At 44.2% G+C, this 19,054-nt stretch overlaps 2 protein-coding genes across 9 annotated transcripts in view; one reads left to right on the forward strand and one right to left on the reverse strand.

Annotated features, from left to right (window-relative positions):
* Nucleotides 1-19,054, forward strand: part of RECQL5 (RecQ like helicase 5) — a 58,420-nt gene that overhangs the window by 20,913 nt on the left and 18,453 nt on the right. The window lies entirely within an intron of this gene.
* On the reverse strand, nt 1,151-18,870 carry SMIM5 (small integral membrane protein 5). Of its 2 annotated transcripts, XM_075014655.1 has the most exons (4): nt 18,488-18,564; nt 9,066-9,352; nt 5,123-5,279; nt 1,151-2,468 (listed from the first exon to the last, which is right to left on the reverse strand). In XM_075014655.1, exons 3-4 carry the CDS (start codon nt 5,247-5,249, stop codon nt 2,350-2,352), a joined length of 246 nt encoding a protein of 81 aa, XP_074870756.1. In that variant the 5' UTR covers nt 5,250-5,279; nt 9,066-9,352; nt 18,488-18,564; the 3' UTR covers nt 1,151-2,349. The 2 variants fall into 2 exon arrangements, with proteins under 2 accessions (XP_074870756.1, XP_074870755.1); XM_075014654.1 differs by lacking the exon at nt 9,066-9,352 and having other exon boundaries at nt 1,153-2,468; nt 18,488-18,870.

The raw sequence follows: 19,054 nt of genomic DNA on the forward strand, positions 1-19,054 counted from the left end.
GTATCTCTTATGTCTGAAATGTTGTTGTAGCTGTATTGGTCTGAGGATGTGAGAGACAAGATGGATGAGACAATATCCTCTATTGGATATAAATACCCAGTTGCACGTGGGCAAACACTTTTTGCAGAGTGTTACATAAGATTTAAACTTTAAAATTAAACATTTAAAGATATGGAGTGATCAGCCCATGACCGCCAAGGAAGCCTGCACAATAGCCAGTGTTCCCTATAAGCTGAGTGCTTGGGCAGCCATCCAGGAGAGATTCAGGTGGGATAGATTTTATGTGCACCAAGATATGTGTGGATTGTGCACCATCAACAGAACCACATGCTGCCCAATGTGGGTGGCTGTGAGCGCTCTGGTAATCAGCTGGGCAGCACGTGAATCTCTCCTAGGTGGCTGCCCAAGCACTCAGCCACCAGGAAACACTGGCCTCAATCAAGTTTGGTCCAAAACTTTTAATTTTTTGTCAAAACCATCCCAGTCAGCAACTAACATGTAGCTTTTATTTTTGCACAACTGAAATGCAGGGATGGTGATCTTTTCTTAATCTAAACATTCCTTTGCATTGGTGGCGTCTTCCAAAATTGTTTCAAACTATGAGAATGAACTCCGATGCAAACTGGACACATCTAGTAGAATGAAGAACAAACACTTAAACAGCACAGGTGGTGAAAAGTAAATTAGCTGAGTGTGTGCGCATGCACAGAGGGTATTGTTAATCATCTAGGGTGATTTTAGTAGCTTAGGAAAAGGAATCTTTTAAATATTTTTCTTCTTTTCATTGCCCCTTTGCACCGAAGTCTGAGCAGCTCTTACAAAGCTTTGAATATGATACTTTTTTAACTCAGACTATTGTAGCTGAACTCTGGCACTATAGCTATGTCGTCCCTTTGGCGTTATCATTCATAGTACTCAAAATGCAAATAGGAGGAAGGTTTGTTTACATTCTCTTAACTCCAAAATGGGCTTGTTTTAATTTCTCTTAAAGGAGATCAGTTCATATTGTGGCACAATTGTTTTCATTTTTAAAAATTAAACCCCTTTGACCTAACAAATTACTGAGAGAGAGAGATTTTTCTTTTCTATTCTTAATTACAAATGTTGGACCCAATATTGTAGATTTTCTTTTTATCTACATGTAATTTCCTTTTGAAGTTCATTGGTGTATAAACCAAATATACACAGTGGCTGCAATGTTGAAAAGATATTTATTTGCACTTGTTAACTTTAGTGGCACAGTTTACTTGGCTCCAGTTTGGTCCGCCACTTGTCATGATGCCATCTCAGCTGCTGCATGCAAATCCCGAATTAACACTGCCCTTACTGTGTATTTGTCTCTGAAATACATGTGTGTATATAAATATACCTTAAACATTTGCTGCCATTCATATAAACTACCTAGGCCTTTTTAGTGCAGGGTGCCAAACATGCCACTGCCATGAATAATAGCCATTTGTACAGCTGCTTCAGTGCCCAGAACACTGTACTGAACACTTGCCCTGCAATATGCAGACAAAGCTTGGAAAGATCTAAATAAAAAGTTAAAAAATACTATCGGAGAAAGCAAACTAAACAGTTCATTATTAGGGTTTTACCCTCTTGCCTTCATCCTTCAGTATACGACAGATATTGTACGTAGTCTCATTGTGTTTCCTCTTTGGCAGTTTTTGTTGTCTTTGTAACACTTAGAAAATAAAAGCAGGGCGCATTTGATGCTGATTGTATTTCCAGTCTCTGAACTCACGTGCCAGCTGAAAGTCCCTGTCATGCTGTACTCTGAGTGGTTGTCTCCGTTAAATTTCACGTGCTCCATTACTCATGGTTTTAGAGAAAGTAGGACAGGGAGGGGAAAACCATACTTGTTTTGGGCTTGATCCTGAAGGGTGCTGGTAATGGATATCTCTAGTGATGACCATACAAGTTGCTGGTGCCCAGTACTACCTCTCTGGACTAGCTCATTTTGTCAAGAGGGCAGGGGACATTCCTAACCCTGGCCCAATCGATGTATGTGCTGTTTGTCATGGTTTGCTGCTCTTTGCTTGCAAAGAGAGAGGCTGTTGAAATTTGCTGTCCACCCAGCTGCAGTATTTGCACTGAGAAAAGCCGGGGGTTTCATTTTTATCTTTCTATGGCAAGGCGACAAGGCCGTCAGAATACTGTTTTCTGTGGGGGCCACATAACACAACCTGGCAGTGATCAATACAAAACAACCTAGTCCATCTTATGATGTATTTTTCTCTGCAGCATATCCTCATTCACTCCCAGCAGCCCATTCAGAGTGTCATTCCCAGGCAATTCAGCTGCAGTGACTGCCTGTGTCCTTTTACTTTCTTCTCTTGATGCATTTCACACATGAGCAGTTGGTTGGACCTGGCTCTTTCTGCCTCTGTGATCAGGGCCTCCCTTGCAACAGCAGCGAGAACAGCAACAGCTGCAGGCTATGGTCATCAGTGACAGCACAGTAACTGGAGAGAGAAATGAAGAGGATTGGCTTCTGGAAAAGATACTCCAAGATCACAGTCAAACCAACTTTGCAATGCCTTGCAGAGGCTAAATTTCCCAGAAGCTCTGCTGTAAATGTTAGATGTATCTCTGAGCAGGTGAAGATAGTACTTGGCAGCAAAAAAGCCCAACAGCCTTGGCTTACCAATACACAAGAGAATGACCTCTACAGAATATCACTTAGAATTATGAACATACAACGTATTTCATTCCAAAGGATCTCAAAATACTTTCCTGAATGTGCACCCTGTGATGCAGTCATGGCCATCACTGGAAATTATGTTTCTAAGGCCTGGGGCATCAGACCTGCTGGGAACCCCACCACTGCTCTGGAGTGCAGTGGATGTAAGGGTAGAAGCTGAAGAAAAGTATTCCTTTCAGCTTAAATTACAAGGGCGGAATCTTAAGGTGTGCATGAAACAGTTACCAGAGCTGGGATTTGTCTGTCAGTGTTAACATCCCATCTCTTAAGGGAAATGACTTTAAGGACAACAGGTATTCCGAACTTCGGGGGAACAGGATATTCATCTAAATTGGTCAGTCAAACTGGCAGGCACTTATATTTTTGTTAGTTGTTGACAGAGCCAACCTTAAGATTTTTGGTGCCCTACACTTCCGAGCACCTGCACCCTCCAGTCCCTGCAGGAGGGTGGGGGGAGCCACTCTGAGCAGGACTGTGCCCTGAATTTAGCGATGCCCTATGCAGCTGCATATGCTTGAGGATGGTCTTTGAATTCAAGGCCAGAAGGGACCCTCAGATCCTTTAGTCTGACCCCCTGTATCTCACAGACCATCCATCCCACCCCACAGCTGTCTGTCCAACTTTTTCATGCCCAGCAGCGCTGGGACCAGGAGGTTGCCAGCTATTCTGGTTAGCAGAGAGCAGCTGGGGAGAGGCACACGCAGGGGTCAGGGGCCTCCCCCATAAAAGTGTTCAGTTCCCCCCACTCCTCAGCACCGGCTCCTGCTCAAATGCTGCCCTTACCTTATGGGTGGAAACAGTGTGGAGCTGCTTGAAGATGACAATGGGGGGCTCGCCGTGCTGGACGCCACATAGGCATCCTGGAGGGATGCAGGGCAGCACTGAGTGGGCCAGCCCCCAGGGGCAGGGCATTGCTTGCACACTCAGTAACACAAACCCCAGCCATGAGGTAGTTTCTCCATGTTCCTGCCTGGTGTCGGCTGCCCAGAGCTACTCAGCTGTGAGTTATGCAGGTTATTTGAGTTACTCAAATACTGGATAAAAAGAGTGTATAGTATAATGTCAAGCAGATGGTGTGCTTTTAAAACAGAGCTCAACTGCCAGGATCCTGGGGATGGGATTTCTTACCTTTCTCTGGAAGACATAAGGGTGATGCGTTAACTGTTGCAAAACACCTCTTGTGTTTTGTTTTTTGGATATAACCCATTGATAGGCTGCCAGGTAACCAGAGCTAGTGGGGAAACCAGTTGTGTCTATGAGAAGCAGATATACCTGCTTCCAAATTCCAACTGAAAGAGGGAATCCTTTTGTGGTAGACACACACCCTTCCCTTTGGCAGTCAAACTCGGTGCCTGTCTTCTCATTTTCCACTGTTAACAAAACTCCAAAAACCAAAACAAACCTCTCTCCACCTGACCAGTTTATTCTCCCTTCTCCAACATCAGTTTTTCAATTAAAAGCTGACTCCATGAGCTAACTTCTTCAAGGGGAAGGCACCCTTTCTGTTCAGGCCAGGAAAATTAAATGTGTCCATCCTAATGTGACAGACTTGTATCTAGCTACCAGACAGGACACACTAATTCCATTCTTCACGAATGCTCTCCTACTCCTCGTGATGCGACTCTCTGGGATTTATCCAATCGTAGCGAGAGTGCTAACTTCTGGATCGGTATGGGGAAAACTTTCACTTCTGCTGTCTATGCTGTATGTTCTGTACATACACAGGAATTAATTCTTCAGGGCCGTCGATCTGGTCCTGTCCTGCGTGCTATGATTCACTTCATAGAATCATCGGGCTAGAAGGCACCTCAGGAGGTCATCAAGTCCAGCCCCCTGCCCAAAGCAGGATCTATCCCAACTAAATCATCTCAGCCAGGACTTGGTCAAGCTTGGATTTAAAAACCTCTAGGGATTGAGATTCCACCACCTCTCTTGGCAGTGCATTCCAGTGCTTCACCACCCTCCTTGTGAAATAATTTTTCCTTTCATATCTAACCTACTTCTCTCCTTGTGTAACTTCAGATATTTGCTTCTTGTTCTGCTTTCTGTCACCACTGAGAACAGTTTCTCTCCATCCTCTTTAGAGCTCCCCTTCAGGAAGCTGAAGATTGCTATTAAATCACCACTCAGTCTTCTCTTCTGCAAAGTGTGTAAGTCCAAATTCCTCAGCCTCTCCTCATAGGTCATGTGCTCCAGCCCCTTTAATCATTTTCGTTACCCTCTTCTGAACCTGCTCCAGCACTTCAGTCAGAATGGATTTGTGGAAGAAAACAAGCTAGTGAATCACACTTTTTAGAACAGCTGCCATACACGCCTGCCCTCAGCAGTCATCAACACGACCTGCCAGCCTACGAGAGCTGAGAAGTACAGGCAATAGTGAGCACGTAGGATCCTAGTGCTCTTCCATGTACTTACCAATAAACAAGAGGAGAAGACAAAATGACACTATCTCCACGGTTTCAGCCTTGGGCAGCTTCTGGAGCTTAAGCAGGAATTTCTCACCAATGGTCTGCATCTCCTTCAGAAAACCTTCAGAAGGCATTCTGGCCAGCTCTGTCCAAGTTACGTTACACTGGAGAAAAGCCAAAGAAAGAGAGAGTGCACATGAAGCTTTTCACCATTGATATTACTAACACTAGGGAAACAACTTTCTTTAAGGGTTAATTTGAGACCACAAGTAAAACACGTTTATCTGGTCTCAGCCCTTGCTGTCAATAGCTAGGGAGAGATGTTAACTATCTGCCTATCCTATTTATATTCAGAGCAGGAGCTTGCAGACTTTCTATCAGACCGGTTTGTGGGTGAATTCTCCAGCTGGGCTCTGCTTCACTGTTGTTAGAAAGCCACACGCACACTTGGGCAACTGCAAAAATATGGGTGTTCCCTCTGAAATAACAGCCTGGTATGTATCTGATATTAAAACTGACTGACGGCTGGCCAAGGATTGGGGGTTATCTTCCACAAAAAAATAGTTGTTGCTTTTTTGTTTCCAACTGTCCATGTTCTCTTAGATTCACAGGCCGGCAAGTGAAAGTCTGCTTACTTTCTGTGTCCCAGTGTGCACACAACACTGCCTTCTGTGTACTAAATTGTCTTCCCCTGTGTAACACAGCACATGCTCACTTTTAAGGGCTCTGGCTTGCTGCAGCTGCAACTAGAAACTTATGAGTGCTTCTGTTATCGGAATGTGCACGTGTAATACTCATGTAATATGTTTGGCTTCCAGGGAAAGTGGTGTGTGTTGATGTGGATTTTGACTGATCCACATCTCTTTAGACACACACATGCCTTAAGTTTATACAGCTGTATAATTCCTTGCTGTGCTTTGATATATTCCCTTGCAGTGTTCCCTGTAAGCTGTGTGCTTAGGTGGCCCTCAGAGATTTAGCTGCTGCCCAGCTGATTAGCAGAGCACCCACAGATAGGCTTTTTCTTTCTACTGATGGTGCATATTCACACATGCCTTGCTGCACATAAATTGATTCTTCACATGGAGGGAAAAGATTAGAGGAAACATTGCTCCCATGACAAAGCCGGGTATGAAGGCATACTAGGGAATGCTTAGGTTAGTGTGCTTAGTAGCATTTGCATAGACAGTTGATGCACAGCAGATTAACGCTGGTATATTCACACACTCACATGGTGTAGGGAGGAGTGGTTTAGACTTATAAGGAGGTGGGGAAACTTTTGGAAAAGGAGGAACATAAATACCCTGGCAGGATGGGCTTCACTTAAACCAAAATGGAACCAGATTGCTGGCACTTAAAATTAAGAAGGTTGTAGAGCAATTTTTAAACTAAGGGCTGTGGGAAAGCTGACAGGCGCAGAAGAGCACATGGAGCAGACAGAGATATCCCGAAGGAGAGGGTTTATTAACAGAGATTCTCTGTCCTAGTAAAGAGGAGAGGAGCAGCGCTCCAACCCAGCCAGAACAGCCCCTGGCTGTAGCAGAGGGGAGGGTCGCTCCAGCCTCGCTAGGCTGCAGTGACCTCCCCAGTTCCTCCCCCTCCTCTGGGCGGCCTCAGATGGAGGCTGCTCTAGCCGTGCTGGAGTGCCCCCTACCTGTGGCAGCCCCCTCCCTTTCCATATTCTAGAAAACAATTGAATTCCAGGCACAGCCATTTTCCTGGGCCAACCAACTCTGACCTTGCTTTAAGCTGGAGTAAGAGGAAACTACATACCAAATTTGGTGGTCCTAGCTCTTACTGTTTCAGAGGAGTTCTTCAACAAATGGATCCACAGACACACAGCTCTAAAACACATAAATTACACTTCTGCCACTATGTCTGGTGCTTATTCAGAAGGGGTTTCTCCCCTCTTCCTTCATTCTATTCCCTTACCTTGCTAATGCTAAAGTGTCCTCCTATAGGTTAGTATACCAAGTGATCCCCACTTATTATCATAAACGTCAGTTCGTTGCTATGGTGCCTTTGTGGCTGGGTGTCTGCGGATGTAGCTCATGTATCTGTGTGTTATCGTGTATATCAAGTCATCAACATGACATACTTGTGTGGGATTTCCCCTCGAACACTATTGTCAGCTGTCCGCTACGTGAAGGTTTTCATAGAGCCATTACCTGCGTCAGAGGTGATAAGCCTCAAGTCTGATGTTAACTGCTGAAGCTAAAGTCTTACAGGATACAGGTCTGTAGGTTCCTTGCATTGCCACTGAATGTAATAAAGGCAGAATAAAGGCAAGGCAGTGAAAATAATAAAGGTAAACTAGCACTGTAGGCTACAATAGTCATTGCTTAAACCAGGGTTAAATATTTCTCTCCAGGACTGATCTCCATGCCCCAAGTGAGCTGTTCCATGAATGGCTTTTCTTCCCCCTTTCACACTGTTAGAGGTTTCTGTGTCTGTCTGTCTCCATGTGATGTCCAGTCCAACAAATGGAAGGTGTGAGTAGAGGTGAAACAGTATGTAGTTTCTGATCGTGGCTTTGGAGGTCAAGCACTTTGATTTGTCCCTTCTGATGGCATCTTTCTGCCTGGAAGATCCCACAGCAAATAATCTGGCAGAAAGGTGTTTGTACCAGGCTGTGGGCCAGGGAAAGTTGTTTGTATGATATGAGCTAGCTACATCTACACTACAGTGACCTTTCTAAAGAAGTTCCCCTGGAAGATCTCTTCAGAAAAAAGTTTCTTCAGAAGAGTGTGTCCACACACAAAAAAGGGGTGGAAAGAACAGGCCAGGGATTGAAAAATCCGGTGCCATCAGTACTGCCCTTTGGAAAAAAGGGCCCGCACAGCATCTACGCTTGCTTTTCTTCAAAAGAAGCTTTCGAAAGGAGGTGCTCTTCCTGATCCGGGAGCAGAAGACAGCTTCCGGAAGAAGAGCCGCATTCTTTCCATTTCGGATCAGAAGAGCACATTTTGTGTGCGGACGGTCCACAGGTTCTTTCAAAAAAAGGCCTCGTTTTCCAAAAGAACTTGCTACTGTGGCCATGTCCCCGGAGTTTTGTTGTGAAGTGTAAAAGTGCTGCTATAGTGTGGGTGTGCCTCTGTGTGCCTTAATGTACAGCTCAGCCTAAATAGGTTGACCAGAATCCTGCCTTGGTTTTCTTTCCCCAGTAATGGGTGTTCTGTTGGCTAGGCTACCAACCTAACACCATGGTGGGTGAAGGAGTCCCTGATGTTTAAAAGTTACAAGGAATGTTGATTGATTGTCTTGGTTTGAACATTCCTTAGGAAGAAAGCTTGAACTGCAGTCAGTGGTGCAGTATCTGGCTGCCAACAAGCCGGTAAATACTTTCCCATTCTACTTGAGAGGCCAGCTCCAGAAATTCTCAGTATTTCAGGATTTAAAACTGAGGAACCAAACAACTTTGCAGAATTCACTCTCTTACTTATTTTCCACCCTGCCCTTCTCCCCGCCTGCCCAAAATTAAATAAATATATAAAACCAAAATCTCTGTGTCTCTTCCACCTATTATATAAATTGTTCAGAATTAACCTTGGACTTGATCTTGTTCCCACCAAAATCAGTGGTAAAACTCCCATTGACTTCAGTGGGGCCAGCTTTTTTACCTGAGGATTATCACATGGGAAGGACTGGTTTCGAGTCTTGGCTCTACCGCTATTTCATTTTGTGACCATGAACAAATCACCCAACTTCTCCGCACCTCGGCTTCTTTACGTATAAAGCAAGGATGATGATACTTATGGACATCACAAAGGAGTTTTAAAAATTCATTCATTTGGTACACTTGTTTTCAAGCCAACTCCAGAAGACCTACAATAACCGTTGAAAGGTAGTACTGAAGATTAGCACGAATGATAATGATTATAATGGACACTTCCCTGTTCTCCTTTGCGAGGGAAAGTAGCTGATCTTATTCAGACTCTCTGTTCCTTTACCAGAATTTCAGATGGTAAGAAACCAGTTGGGCCACTGGTGATCTCCGTGTGGTACTGGAGATGCAGTCCTCAGATGGCTAGAAGCCTCCACTTTAACTGGCAGGTTACTTTCCAAGGATGGAATGTTGTTGAGAATTAGAGAAGGCAACTGGAAATCAGGTTTCTGGATTCTGTACCAAGCATTGCCACCAATGGAGAGTGTAACCTTGGGCAAATCAACCTCTTCATGTCAGAGTTTCTTCATCCATGTGTCTCTTCCCAGCTGATCTCCATCAGCAGTACATTCACTGGGAAATGCAAGAAAAGGAACATGAAAGCAGGATCCAGTGCTCTTCTAGCAACGGGGGGCAAAAGTTTGGAGCTCAGTACAGGAGAAGACCAGAATGTCCAGAGATCTCCTGCCTTTGCAGCCAAGAGTAAAACTCATTATGGTTTGGCATTCATGCAACTGTAATTAAAGGCAGGAAAGAAGAAATGAAAAAGGCAGCGATGAAGGCAGGAGAGAGGAGGAAAACAGAAACATGAACAAAAATCAAAACTAACCCCACCTAGAATTGCTTCATGACAAGCAGCCTGGAGCATTCCTTCTAGCCTGCCATGGCAGCCTTAGACTGTGGCCACACTTCCTCAGCTGAGAGGAATAAGGGGATTTTGAAAGGTGCGGGGTCCTTTCGAAAAGGACCCCCATGTAGCCGTGCAGAGCTGTGAGCGTTCAAAAGCGGCGCTTCTGAAGCGCCGCAGCCGGAAGCGCCCTAATGCTAATGAGGTGCTGAATATTCAATCCAGCTCCTCATTAGTAATCTCCGAAATGGCCATTTCGAAGTTTGGGCCAAGTGTGGCCACAGCCTTAGAGTTTTATGGTTTCAACCATCTTCTATTCTGACCATTTCTGAGAAACTCCTCTTTAAAGCCACAAAACCCTACATTACAGCCAATGGAATTTGCTCTTCAGATCTCCCATTCGCACTGTTGGGAAGTGAATGTAGTAAATAAAATCTTTAGCTCTCTGTGTTGTTTCAGAAGGGAGGCAGAACCTGCCATGAGCTCTGGGTATTGCTTGGAAAGAGAACAAGCAGAATAATAATGTAGAAAGACGTACATTTGGTTTGCTGCGCATGCAGCTCAGCTGCATGAGTTAGGGTATTTTAAATCAACAGGGCAGTGCCTGTGCTCAGGGCACATCCAGGTTGTTATAGTTTTCAGGATAAAGTGATGCCTAGAAAGTACTGTCTTGTTATTTTTAATGCAGATTTATCCTGCAGCGCCGGTTATGTGAAGCCATGCAAATTGCAATAATTGCCTGGAATCCAAATCTTTCCAACTTTTTTTTAAGAGAAGAAAGCTGTTTGTAGGTACCTAAATAAGTGGCGTGACTGTCAGCTGATGAGCATCTTATTGATTCAGTTGATAATTCTGATTGCTCAGCATTTCTGAGAATAAGAACATTTATTGAGGCGCCTAACTTTAGTCACCTGAGGTTGAACATTTTGGCTACAGCCTTTTGTGACCGAAAACCAGCTGTATGTGTCACACCGCTGATGCCCATTGCGAGTTAGCTGTGGTACGTCACTGGACCAAGAATGAAGGCTGCATAATATGGCGGACCCTCCAGAGGGCCCGGATTCTGGTGTCTGACTTAAGTCTCTATGAGTAATCTATTATTTGCAGAGTGTATACGCTTAAATGCCCATCCCTATAACAAGATACACCCTTCCTTTGTGCTTTCACCCACTGGGTGGAGAAGTAGGTGTGTTTGGAGGATGGGAGGGCAGGTGAAGCTAAACGTATTGTTGAGGACTAAGCCGTGAGTTAGTCATAATGCTGGTGCTGTTTCTGTAGCATGTTTTGCAGAGGGAGAGAGATGATGACGATAACGACAATCTTGTGGTTAGCGCACAAGACTAAAAGTCAGGAAATTTGGGTTCAGGGCCAGCTCTGCCACTGATTCACTACACGTTTGTGGGTAAGTCCCACAGGCACTGTGTTCATCAGTTAGGTTTCCATAGCTGTAAAATAGGATCGTATTTGACGCTAATGCTTCTAAAGGGCTTTGAGCTCTTTGGATGGAAAGTGCTATGGGAGATGTATCGCTGTTTTATTCAGCTGCTCTTGCACTAATGGAAACAAAATGAAATAACCTTTGAACTAGATATACTTCATGAGAGTATAGTCGTCGCTGTGCCACTGTTTAGAATGACAGTAAGTTGTACTTATGCCCACTCCTTGTCATTGCCTGGCCGTCTGTTTACACAACCCTAGTTTGCTTTTATTTCTCTTGTCAAAATCCTTCTAACTAAACAGCTTCAGTGGCCTCTTGTAAGCAAACTCTTCAAGGTTTTTGCTGCTGCTGTTGCTTTCTGACAGCTGAGATGATGCTTTGGGAGTCTGTGGTTGAAGATGTGGAGCTAGCAGCACATGTAGTTCTAATGCAGCACTTCCTAGCCATGTGATCTTAGATTTCGCCTCAAGACTGGTACCCTCTTCATCTCCCATCCCCACACTGCAGCTGTTGAGACATCTCAAATCCACAAGAGAGGCACTTTCAGAGAGTGGTTACTGCCTGGCACTTCCAAGTAAGGAGTTTGCCTGTTTGTCACACATCTCTGACTCCACGTTAATGTCGTCTTTAAGATGCTTTCTCAGATTTTCTTGTCTGAAGCTGTTAACGCAAACACTGTGTGATATGATCTGTTCCCATCAAGTCATAAAGATAAGCAGGGTGACTTTGGGCTAAAACTGGAATCGGAACCTCCCCTGGACTGCGCAAGAGCTATAGGTTGGTAGTGCTGGTTGCTTATCAAGGAATGTCCGAGTGCGTGCCATTATGGTGAAAAGGGTACTGTCACCCCAGTGAGGTTTAAAACTAAGGTCCTGAGCAGTTGTGATCGCTTTCCCAAGAGTAGGTATTCAGCTGTGGTGTCAGGGATGAATTCTAAGTGCAGTAGCTGCTTTACACTTTACTGAATTACTGTTCTAGTTTTAAATGAATGAGATCATCTTCACTTCCTTTCCTAAACTATTGTCCATTGTTAAATAAGATCTGCATTTGGGCAGTAGATGAAATCATCCTCATATATAGTTCGTATATTAATTTGTTTGCAACATGCTTGAAGATGAAAGGGCTGATAGAAATGGGTAAATCCACCAGGAATCCTGTGTTGTTACTGCAGCTTTTGCTGGCATGGATGTAGCTAACCAACTTTACGACAGCCCATGAGCATGTTCTGAGTCTGTAATAGGACTGTGCAGAATCAGTCAGGCCAATAATTTGTTCCCTGGCAAAGGAAATGGTTCTCCACTAGAGAATTCAGCCTTTACCTGCTTGCACATAAACTGGTGAATTGTGGCTAATTTGCATTGGAGAAAAGCTTTTATCTTTTCAGTCCCAGTTGAAAACTCTGAAGTTCCCTGCCTTCAGATTATAAAATAGAAATGATTTAGGCATAGCAGATTCCATTATACATCTTCCCACTTAATACTGTTTCACATTTACATCACTGTCGAAAAGCAGAACTATTCCGCTTTATGTCCTTTCGTTCCCTGCGTTTATGTCCCCGGGCGCACACCTGCCTAATTCATATTTTGTGCTGATGTAGATCTGAAGCAGATCTGGAATTGGAAACTCCCCTGGAATGTGTAGGAGGTATAGGTTGTTAGTGCTGGTTGCTCTTTGATGCATCTCCCTTGGTCAGAAACAGTGAGCTCTAAGCGTAATGCCAGTTCTACCAGAGTGAGTTAGTGTATGTAAGCAGCCCTACAGCAGTGTGATGTGAAACTGGACATAATAAAGCACAGTAAAAAAGGTGATAGTTCTGTTGATGTTGCTCACCACCTTGAACTGCCACGAACACCCGTGAGTGCTATTATTAAGAATGATGAGGACATTGTGAGTAAACCAAAGCATGCTTCAAAGCATTCCTCTGTAAAGCATTCCACTCTGCTCTGCACTGGTTAGGCCTCAGTTGGAGTATTGTGTCCAGGTCTGGGCACTGCATTTCAAGAAAGATATGTAGAAATTGGAAAGGGTCCCGAAAAGGGCAGCAAGAATGATCGATGGTCTAGAGAACATGACCTGTGAAGAAAGGCTGAAAGAATTGGGCTTGTTTAGTTTGGAAAAAAGTAGATTGAGGGGGGACATGATAGCGATTTTCAGGTATCTAAAAGGGTGTCATAAGGAGGAGGGAGAAAACTTGTTCTTCTTTGGCCTTTGAGGATAGAACAAGCAGCGGTGGGCTTAAACTGCAGCAAGGGAGGTTTAGGTTGGACATTGGGAAAAAGTTTGTAACTGTCAGGGTGGTCAAACACTGGAATAAATTGTCTAGGAAGGTTGTGGAATCTCCATCTCTGGAGATATTTAAGAGCAGGTTACATAAATGTCTGTCAGGGATGGTCTAGACAGGGGCGGGGGGCTGGACTCGATGACCTCTCAAGGTTCCTTCCAGTCCTAGCATTCTATGATTCTGTGAAAGACTGTGCAGCAAAGAAGTGCAAAAATGGGGAAAAAATGGAATGGATATTAGCTATGTGGCTGGAAGATCTGCATAAAAACAATATCCGATCAGCCTACCCCTCTTTCAGGAGAAGGCTTCAGCTTATATGAAGACATAAAAATTGTTGAAGAAGAGATTGCTGGGCAACTTTCACTGCAAGCCAAGAATGGATTCACAGATTCCCAAAAAACATAGGGATTTAAAATCGTGGGAGTGCAGGGAGAGGCAGCTAGTGCAGACACAGAGGCAGCTGAAGCGTTTCCTGAAACGTTTAAGAAAGTGATTGATGAAGGCAGCTGTGATCCTTGTCAAATTTTCACTGCAGGTGAGATGACTCTGTATTGGAAATGGCTACCATCTAGAACTTAGACAATCCTAGAACACTAGAACTGGAAGGGACCTCAAGAGGTCGTCAAGTCCAGTCCCCTGGCCTCGCAGCAGGACTGAGCACCATCTGTATCCTCCCTGTTTAGATATTTATTTAACCTGTTCTTAAACATCTCCAATAAAGAGAGTGCTCTTGGCTTCAAGGCCTTTAAAGATCACCTAACTCTGCCAGTGCTAAAGGTGACAAGAAGCTCAAGCCATTACTCGTCTATCAAAGTGGAAGCCCAAAAGCTCTGAAAAATCATGTCAAAGCTAGGTTTTCTGTCATATGGAAATCACACAGAAAGGTCTAGATAACAAGACAAATTTCCTGTGTATGGTTCGTGGACTATTTTGTCACTGCAATGAAAAGGTATTGCCAGGAACAGAATTTGACGTATAGGATTCTTCTGGTTCTGGATAATGCAAGAGGTCATGACCTGAATTATGAAACCCTCTGTCCAAATGTCAATTGTTTTTTTTTTATTCCACCTCGGACAACATCAATCATGCAGCTAATGGATGAGGGAGTCGTTGGCACCTTCAAGGCATAGTGATTGCAGAGCACATTTCGAGCACTCATCTGGGAAACTGGATGAAAAACTGTAGAGAGAACCTACAGTCCAGGAATTTTGGAAAAATGTCAACATTAAGAATGCTGTGCTGATCGTTGGTGCCACCTGGGAAGAAATCTCAGTTCGCATGATGAGCAGTGTATTTGGGGGAAGAAAAAAAAAAAAAAATTTATTGTGAGGCCATGAAAAACTGAAGAAACTCTTGTTCATTCTGAAATAGCGTGAAAAGCAAGGGATGCTGGCTTTGACGAGGTTGAAGAGAAGGATGTGGAAGAGCTGTTGGATCGCATGCTATGCCTCTCACTAATGAAGATCTTGCTGATTTAGACAAAAAAGTATTCCATGAAGAAAGTGTGAATGAAGAAGACAAAGCTGACCAAAAACATGAAAGAAAGGGGCTGACAACTGCCATCCTTTGACATCTGTTTGAACTGGCTGGAGAGCTCATTGTTTGCCTTAAACATGTCGATCGTCTCATTGATTATTCTGCAAAGGTGGCACGGAGTATAAATGATGACTTGGCATGCTACAGGGAAATTTACAATCCCAAACTTTGGCAAGGTAAGCAAATGAAGCTGGACTGTTTCTTTAAAAAGAAAGTGGTGGAGCCCGAATTTGGTGATGTTGAGATGACATCCTCATCCTCCTCCTAAGTAGGAATTTTTTTTTTAAATTGCTGTTTAAAATGTTAATAAATCCAGTTTTCAATTCTAAGTGCCGTTTTAAAATGTTAGTAAAAATGGTGGGATCATTAAAATGTTTTGGAAGTGCAGTTTAAAAGGGATACAGTAATGCGAATGGTTTTAAATTTAAAATGCTGTTTAAAACGTTAATAAAAATAGGTTTATTTTTTAATGATGTTTTAATCACTAAAATTGCTAATAAGAATGGTTTGCGATTTAAGATAAGTGTAAATGAAGTGGTTTTAAAAATGCCATTTAAAAGTGCCAATAAAATGGTGTTCAATTTAGAATATGTGCAAATTAAAATTTTTAAAATGTGTGTGAGGTGTGAGTTATGTTTTAGGTTGTTCGATCTGATGAGTTCAGAACAGTAGTGTTACATCTCTGAGGTCCATGAGCCGAGCTGTCCCGTATTCCTTTGTTTCCTATGGGATAAGGTTCCCCACTCTGCATCTCATACGCAACTTAGAGGACTTTGTGGAATGCATCCCCCTGCTATTTACATTAATTCCTATGTGGGGGATGTGGGGATTTCCCTACTTTATGTGGTTTCATTGTAAGTCCCAGTTTCCTGGAATGTATCAACAACGTATAGCAGAGTGCCTTGTTCCCTAATAGCCAACATAGCCTGCAGTCTAGTTTGTCTATTTATGGGAGCCAGTTTTCCCAGCAACAGTAGAGATGCCCCACTTCTGCCCCTAATCACCTCATATTTAATTAACAGGCTCAGGAAGGTATTGAACCTCCTGAAATGTCAGTTGAGAATCTGAAATTGGTTTTGAGACCACTGAGTTGGGAACTTCTATAAAACTCTTAATAATGCTCTATGCCTGTGGTCAGCAACCCCTGGTACGAGTGCTAAGAGTGGCACGTGAGCTGATTTTCATTGGCACACGAGGTGGGAGCTCATCCCCATGCAGATGAGAGCTTGCGCAAAGCCACACTGCCTATGGGTTAACAAAAAGACCAGCTACTGCTACCAACCACCATCTAAATGGTAAAGCTCTGCATCTTCATTTATTTATTAATGAAGCTGTTGTAAGTAAGACTGTTAGTGACTTTAAACAGGATCACCGGGCACTTGGGCTATACATAGAGATCAAAAGGTTGCTGACCTCTGCTCTATGGTTTTATAGCACATCACGTATAAAAACTGCAAATGAATGAAGCATCTTGAGCTAAGTCATTGTTATTACTCCTGTCTTACAGGTGGAAGAAACTTTGAGGTTCTGCAGTTACTGCTGCTTGGATCTCAGCTCTGTGGTAGACTGAGAAGTAATTAGAACAGCTTTTCTCAAGGACAGCAGTCAGAATGAGTTACACCATGTTTGAGTGTGTTTATCCAGGTCTGTGGAATCCCAGCACATATCCATTTCAGGAAACACAGGTTTTTCTGTGAATAACCCGGCATATCTCAATGGGATGTCAGATTCTTTCTCATGGTATCCGGAACACGTTCTCCAGCTGTTTTCCATAGCACCTGGATCCTTATTTGCACTGCGCTCTCCAGAACTCGGAAGTGGAATGAATCCAGCTTTGGGTTTTGAAATATGCCTTTAACTCCTCACCAGGCTGGACCTAGGGACCTGGAGAATCCAGGTAGCTGAAGCACCTACGTCTGGTCTCTTGGAAAAAGCAGTTGAAATTATGGGTCAGTTGTGAAGTTTGTGAAATGGAAGGTGCGAGAGAAGTGATTGCATGAGCTGGGGTCAGGTAAGGGCATGGCCACGCCCTGCCCTTCCCTGCCAGCTTTGCCAAGACATCTCTGTCCTGAGTAGCTGCTCCATTTCTGGGATTGTCTTAACAGACTCTTCACTGTGGAGGATTCGTAGTGCAGACTAAAATCCACAGTTTTTCCCTTCCCACCTGCTTGGATTTAAGCCTCTGCTTTCAAAGGTGAATGGTTAGTGTACTAACCGACTGAGCACCTAGCCTTCAGCGAAGGCCTTTCTCTAACTCCGTCATGTTTTATGCAGGCTTACAGCCCTCTCTGCTACATGACGGCTGTAACGCAAACCATGCCTCTGCCTTCCTCCTTACAGACACATGGTTCAGATTGCTTATTTTTTCCTCCTCTGCTGCTGGATAAGTCCCCAGTCAAAACCCTTTGGATTTTCACTGCAAGGACAATTTGGCCTGTTGCTCTCCTATTCTCCTTGTTTTTTCTTTTGCTGTTTCCCCCTTCTTTTACTTTGGACCCCCATCTGAACTGCTGCATTTAAAAAACAAACATAAACCACTGACCCTCAGAGGAACACTAATGAGTCTCTGGAATTCAAACTAGTTTGGGGGTGGGGAAAGCCCAGTAATTACTGTACACAAGCAGTTCCAAGAGGCAAGCAATAAAATGCACCACTCTTTCCAAATAAGCAGGATCCACAGGGAAATGGAAGGAGAGGCTGAAAGTACTTGATCCTTCCCACTCCTCTGTCTGTGCACCTTGTGGGAGAATTGGCTTTCTGTCTCTTTCCCTGCTTGTTTGTAAACAGCTGAAACTATGTTAAGGAAAATATGGACTGAGGCCATGGCAGTCTCTGCCAGAGCTGTGGATTTCTGGTGCTGTTTTGGAGAGACCAGACTCTGCTCTTGGTACCATTGCTGAGCTCTGATGGGAAGCTATGTAAAAGCTTCCCTTTATTTCCACTGAGCATAGATGTTTATACTAAATCTGCACAGTATGCTGGTTCTTCTGGCTAGGTTTTGTTTTGTGAGCACTCTGCTTGTTTAGGGATAAAACCCAGCTCCAGCTGAGAATTCCTCACGCTTTCCCTGATGGGCGCTTGCTGTGATTTCATGTACACTTGCCAAAGTTGGTATTTCCCACTGAGCTGGGAGTCACCAAACCTGCTGGCCAAAAGCGGAACTCATACATGAAAACACCTCTGGGAAGAGCGCCCTGTGGCAGACGCATGGGCAGAGCCAGGTTCAGCACTGACCTGCCACCCCACATAACTCCAGCGAACATGTCAGGGCTGCAGCCTGTGCTCACTTTCCCACTGATCAGCTCAAAGTTACTTGCTTCTGCTTCAAACTGTTCCTGACGGTGTATGTGACCGGAGTCATGCCAGACTGGGGAGTAGCCACAGTCTGCGATTGCCACACAGCTTTCCTGGCTCCTCAAAGCTCTCACCGTCCTCCCTCTGAGGGCCCTTTGCAACCCAATCCAGGCAGCAAACTCAGTCTGCGAGTGACCGAACGCAGTTTGCCAGGCAAACACCTACCAAAGCTTAAGCTACTGCTGACTCGCTGAATTCTCCTGCTATCGAGATGCTACAGTGGAAAGGACCCAGACGACAACCCAGCCTTACCCGAGCAGCGCTGCTGGACTGTCGGTTTTCTGTCTTCGTAAACTTCACGTCACTCTCTCCCCATCCTGGGGTTCTTTCCTCGCTTGGCTCCTCTCCACTCTGCTGCTGACAGCCAGCTGCCGTCTCTGCCTGAGCTCTTTTTTTGTTGTTAGTCTTCCTGGAGATGTAAAGTTTCATATTACATGTGCGCTGGGAGGGAGGCGAGGAGCGAACACGAATGGAGCCTGGGAGCACTAACTGTCCAGAACCCACGGTGCCAGCACTTGTTGGAAACTTCTTATGCGTCTTCCTGTCAGCAAGGTCTCGTCTTTGTGCAGATTAATGACAGGTTTTGATGGAGTAGTCTGGGCTGGGATTATATTGATTTCAATAGTTCTGTTGCATGTTAAAGCAATTAACTTTATACTTTCCAGTTTCCTGCTGGCTCCCAATGGCTCTTGTGTTCCTTGAAGCAGCCGAGAATAAAGGGGATGAAATAATGGTACAAGTGTCTTTAAAAAAGAGGAGGAAGTAAGGACGATGCTGTGGTTAGGGTGTGGTGGTTGAAGGCAGGAGATGGGTGTTTGT

The sequence above is a fragment of the Carettochelys insculpta genome, chromosome 20, assembly GCF_033958435.1.
Source record: "Carettochelys insculpta isolate YL-2023 chromosome 20, ASM3395843v1, whole genome shotgun sequence".
Classification (NCBI taxonomy): Eukaryota; Metazoa; Chordata; order Testudines; family Carettochelyidae; genus Carettochelys; species Carettochelys insculpta.

Bases quoted from the DNA above. Each gene is read 5' to 3' on its own strand.
- SMIM5 (XM_075014654.1), bottom strand. From the start codon at position 18,664: ATGAAACTTTACATCTCCAGGAAGACTAACAACAAAAAAAGAGCTCAG. The intron at 5,280-18,487 runs GTAAGGCTGGGT...GCTTTTCTCCAG, and splicing joins AGTCCAGCAGCGCTGCTCGG to TGTAACGTAACTTGGACAGA. The intron at 2,469-5,122 runs GTAAGTACATGG...TTCTCTCTCCAG, and splicing joins TCTTCTCCTCTTGTTTATTG to TTACTGTGCTGTCACTGATG.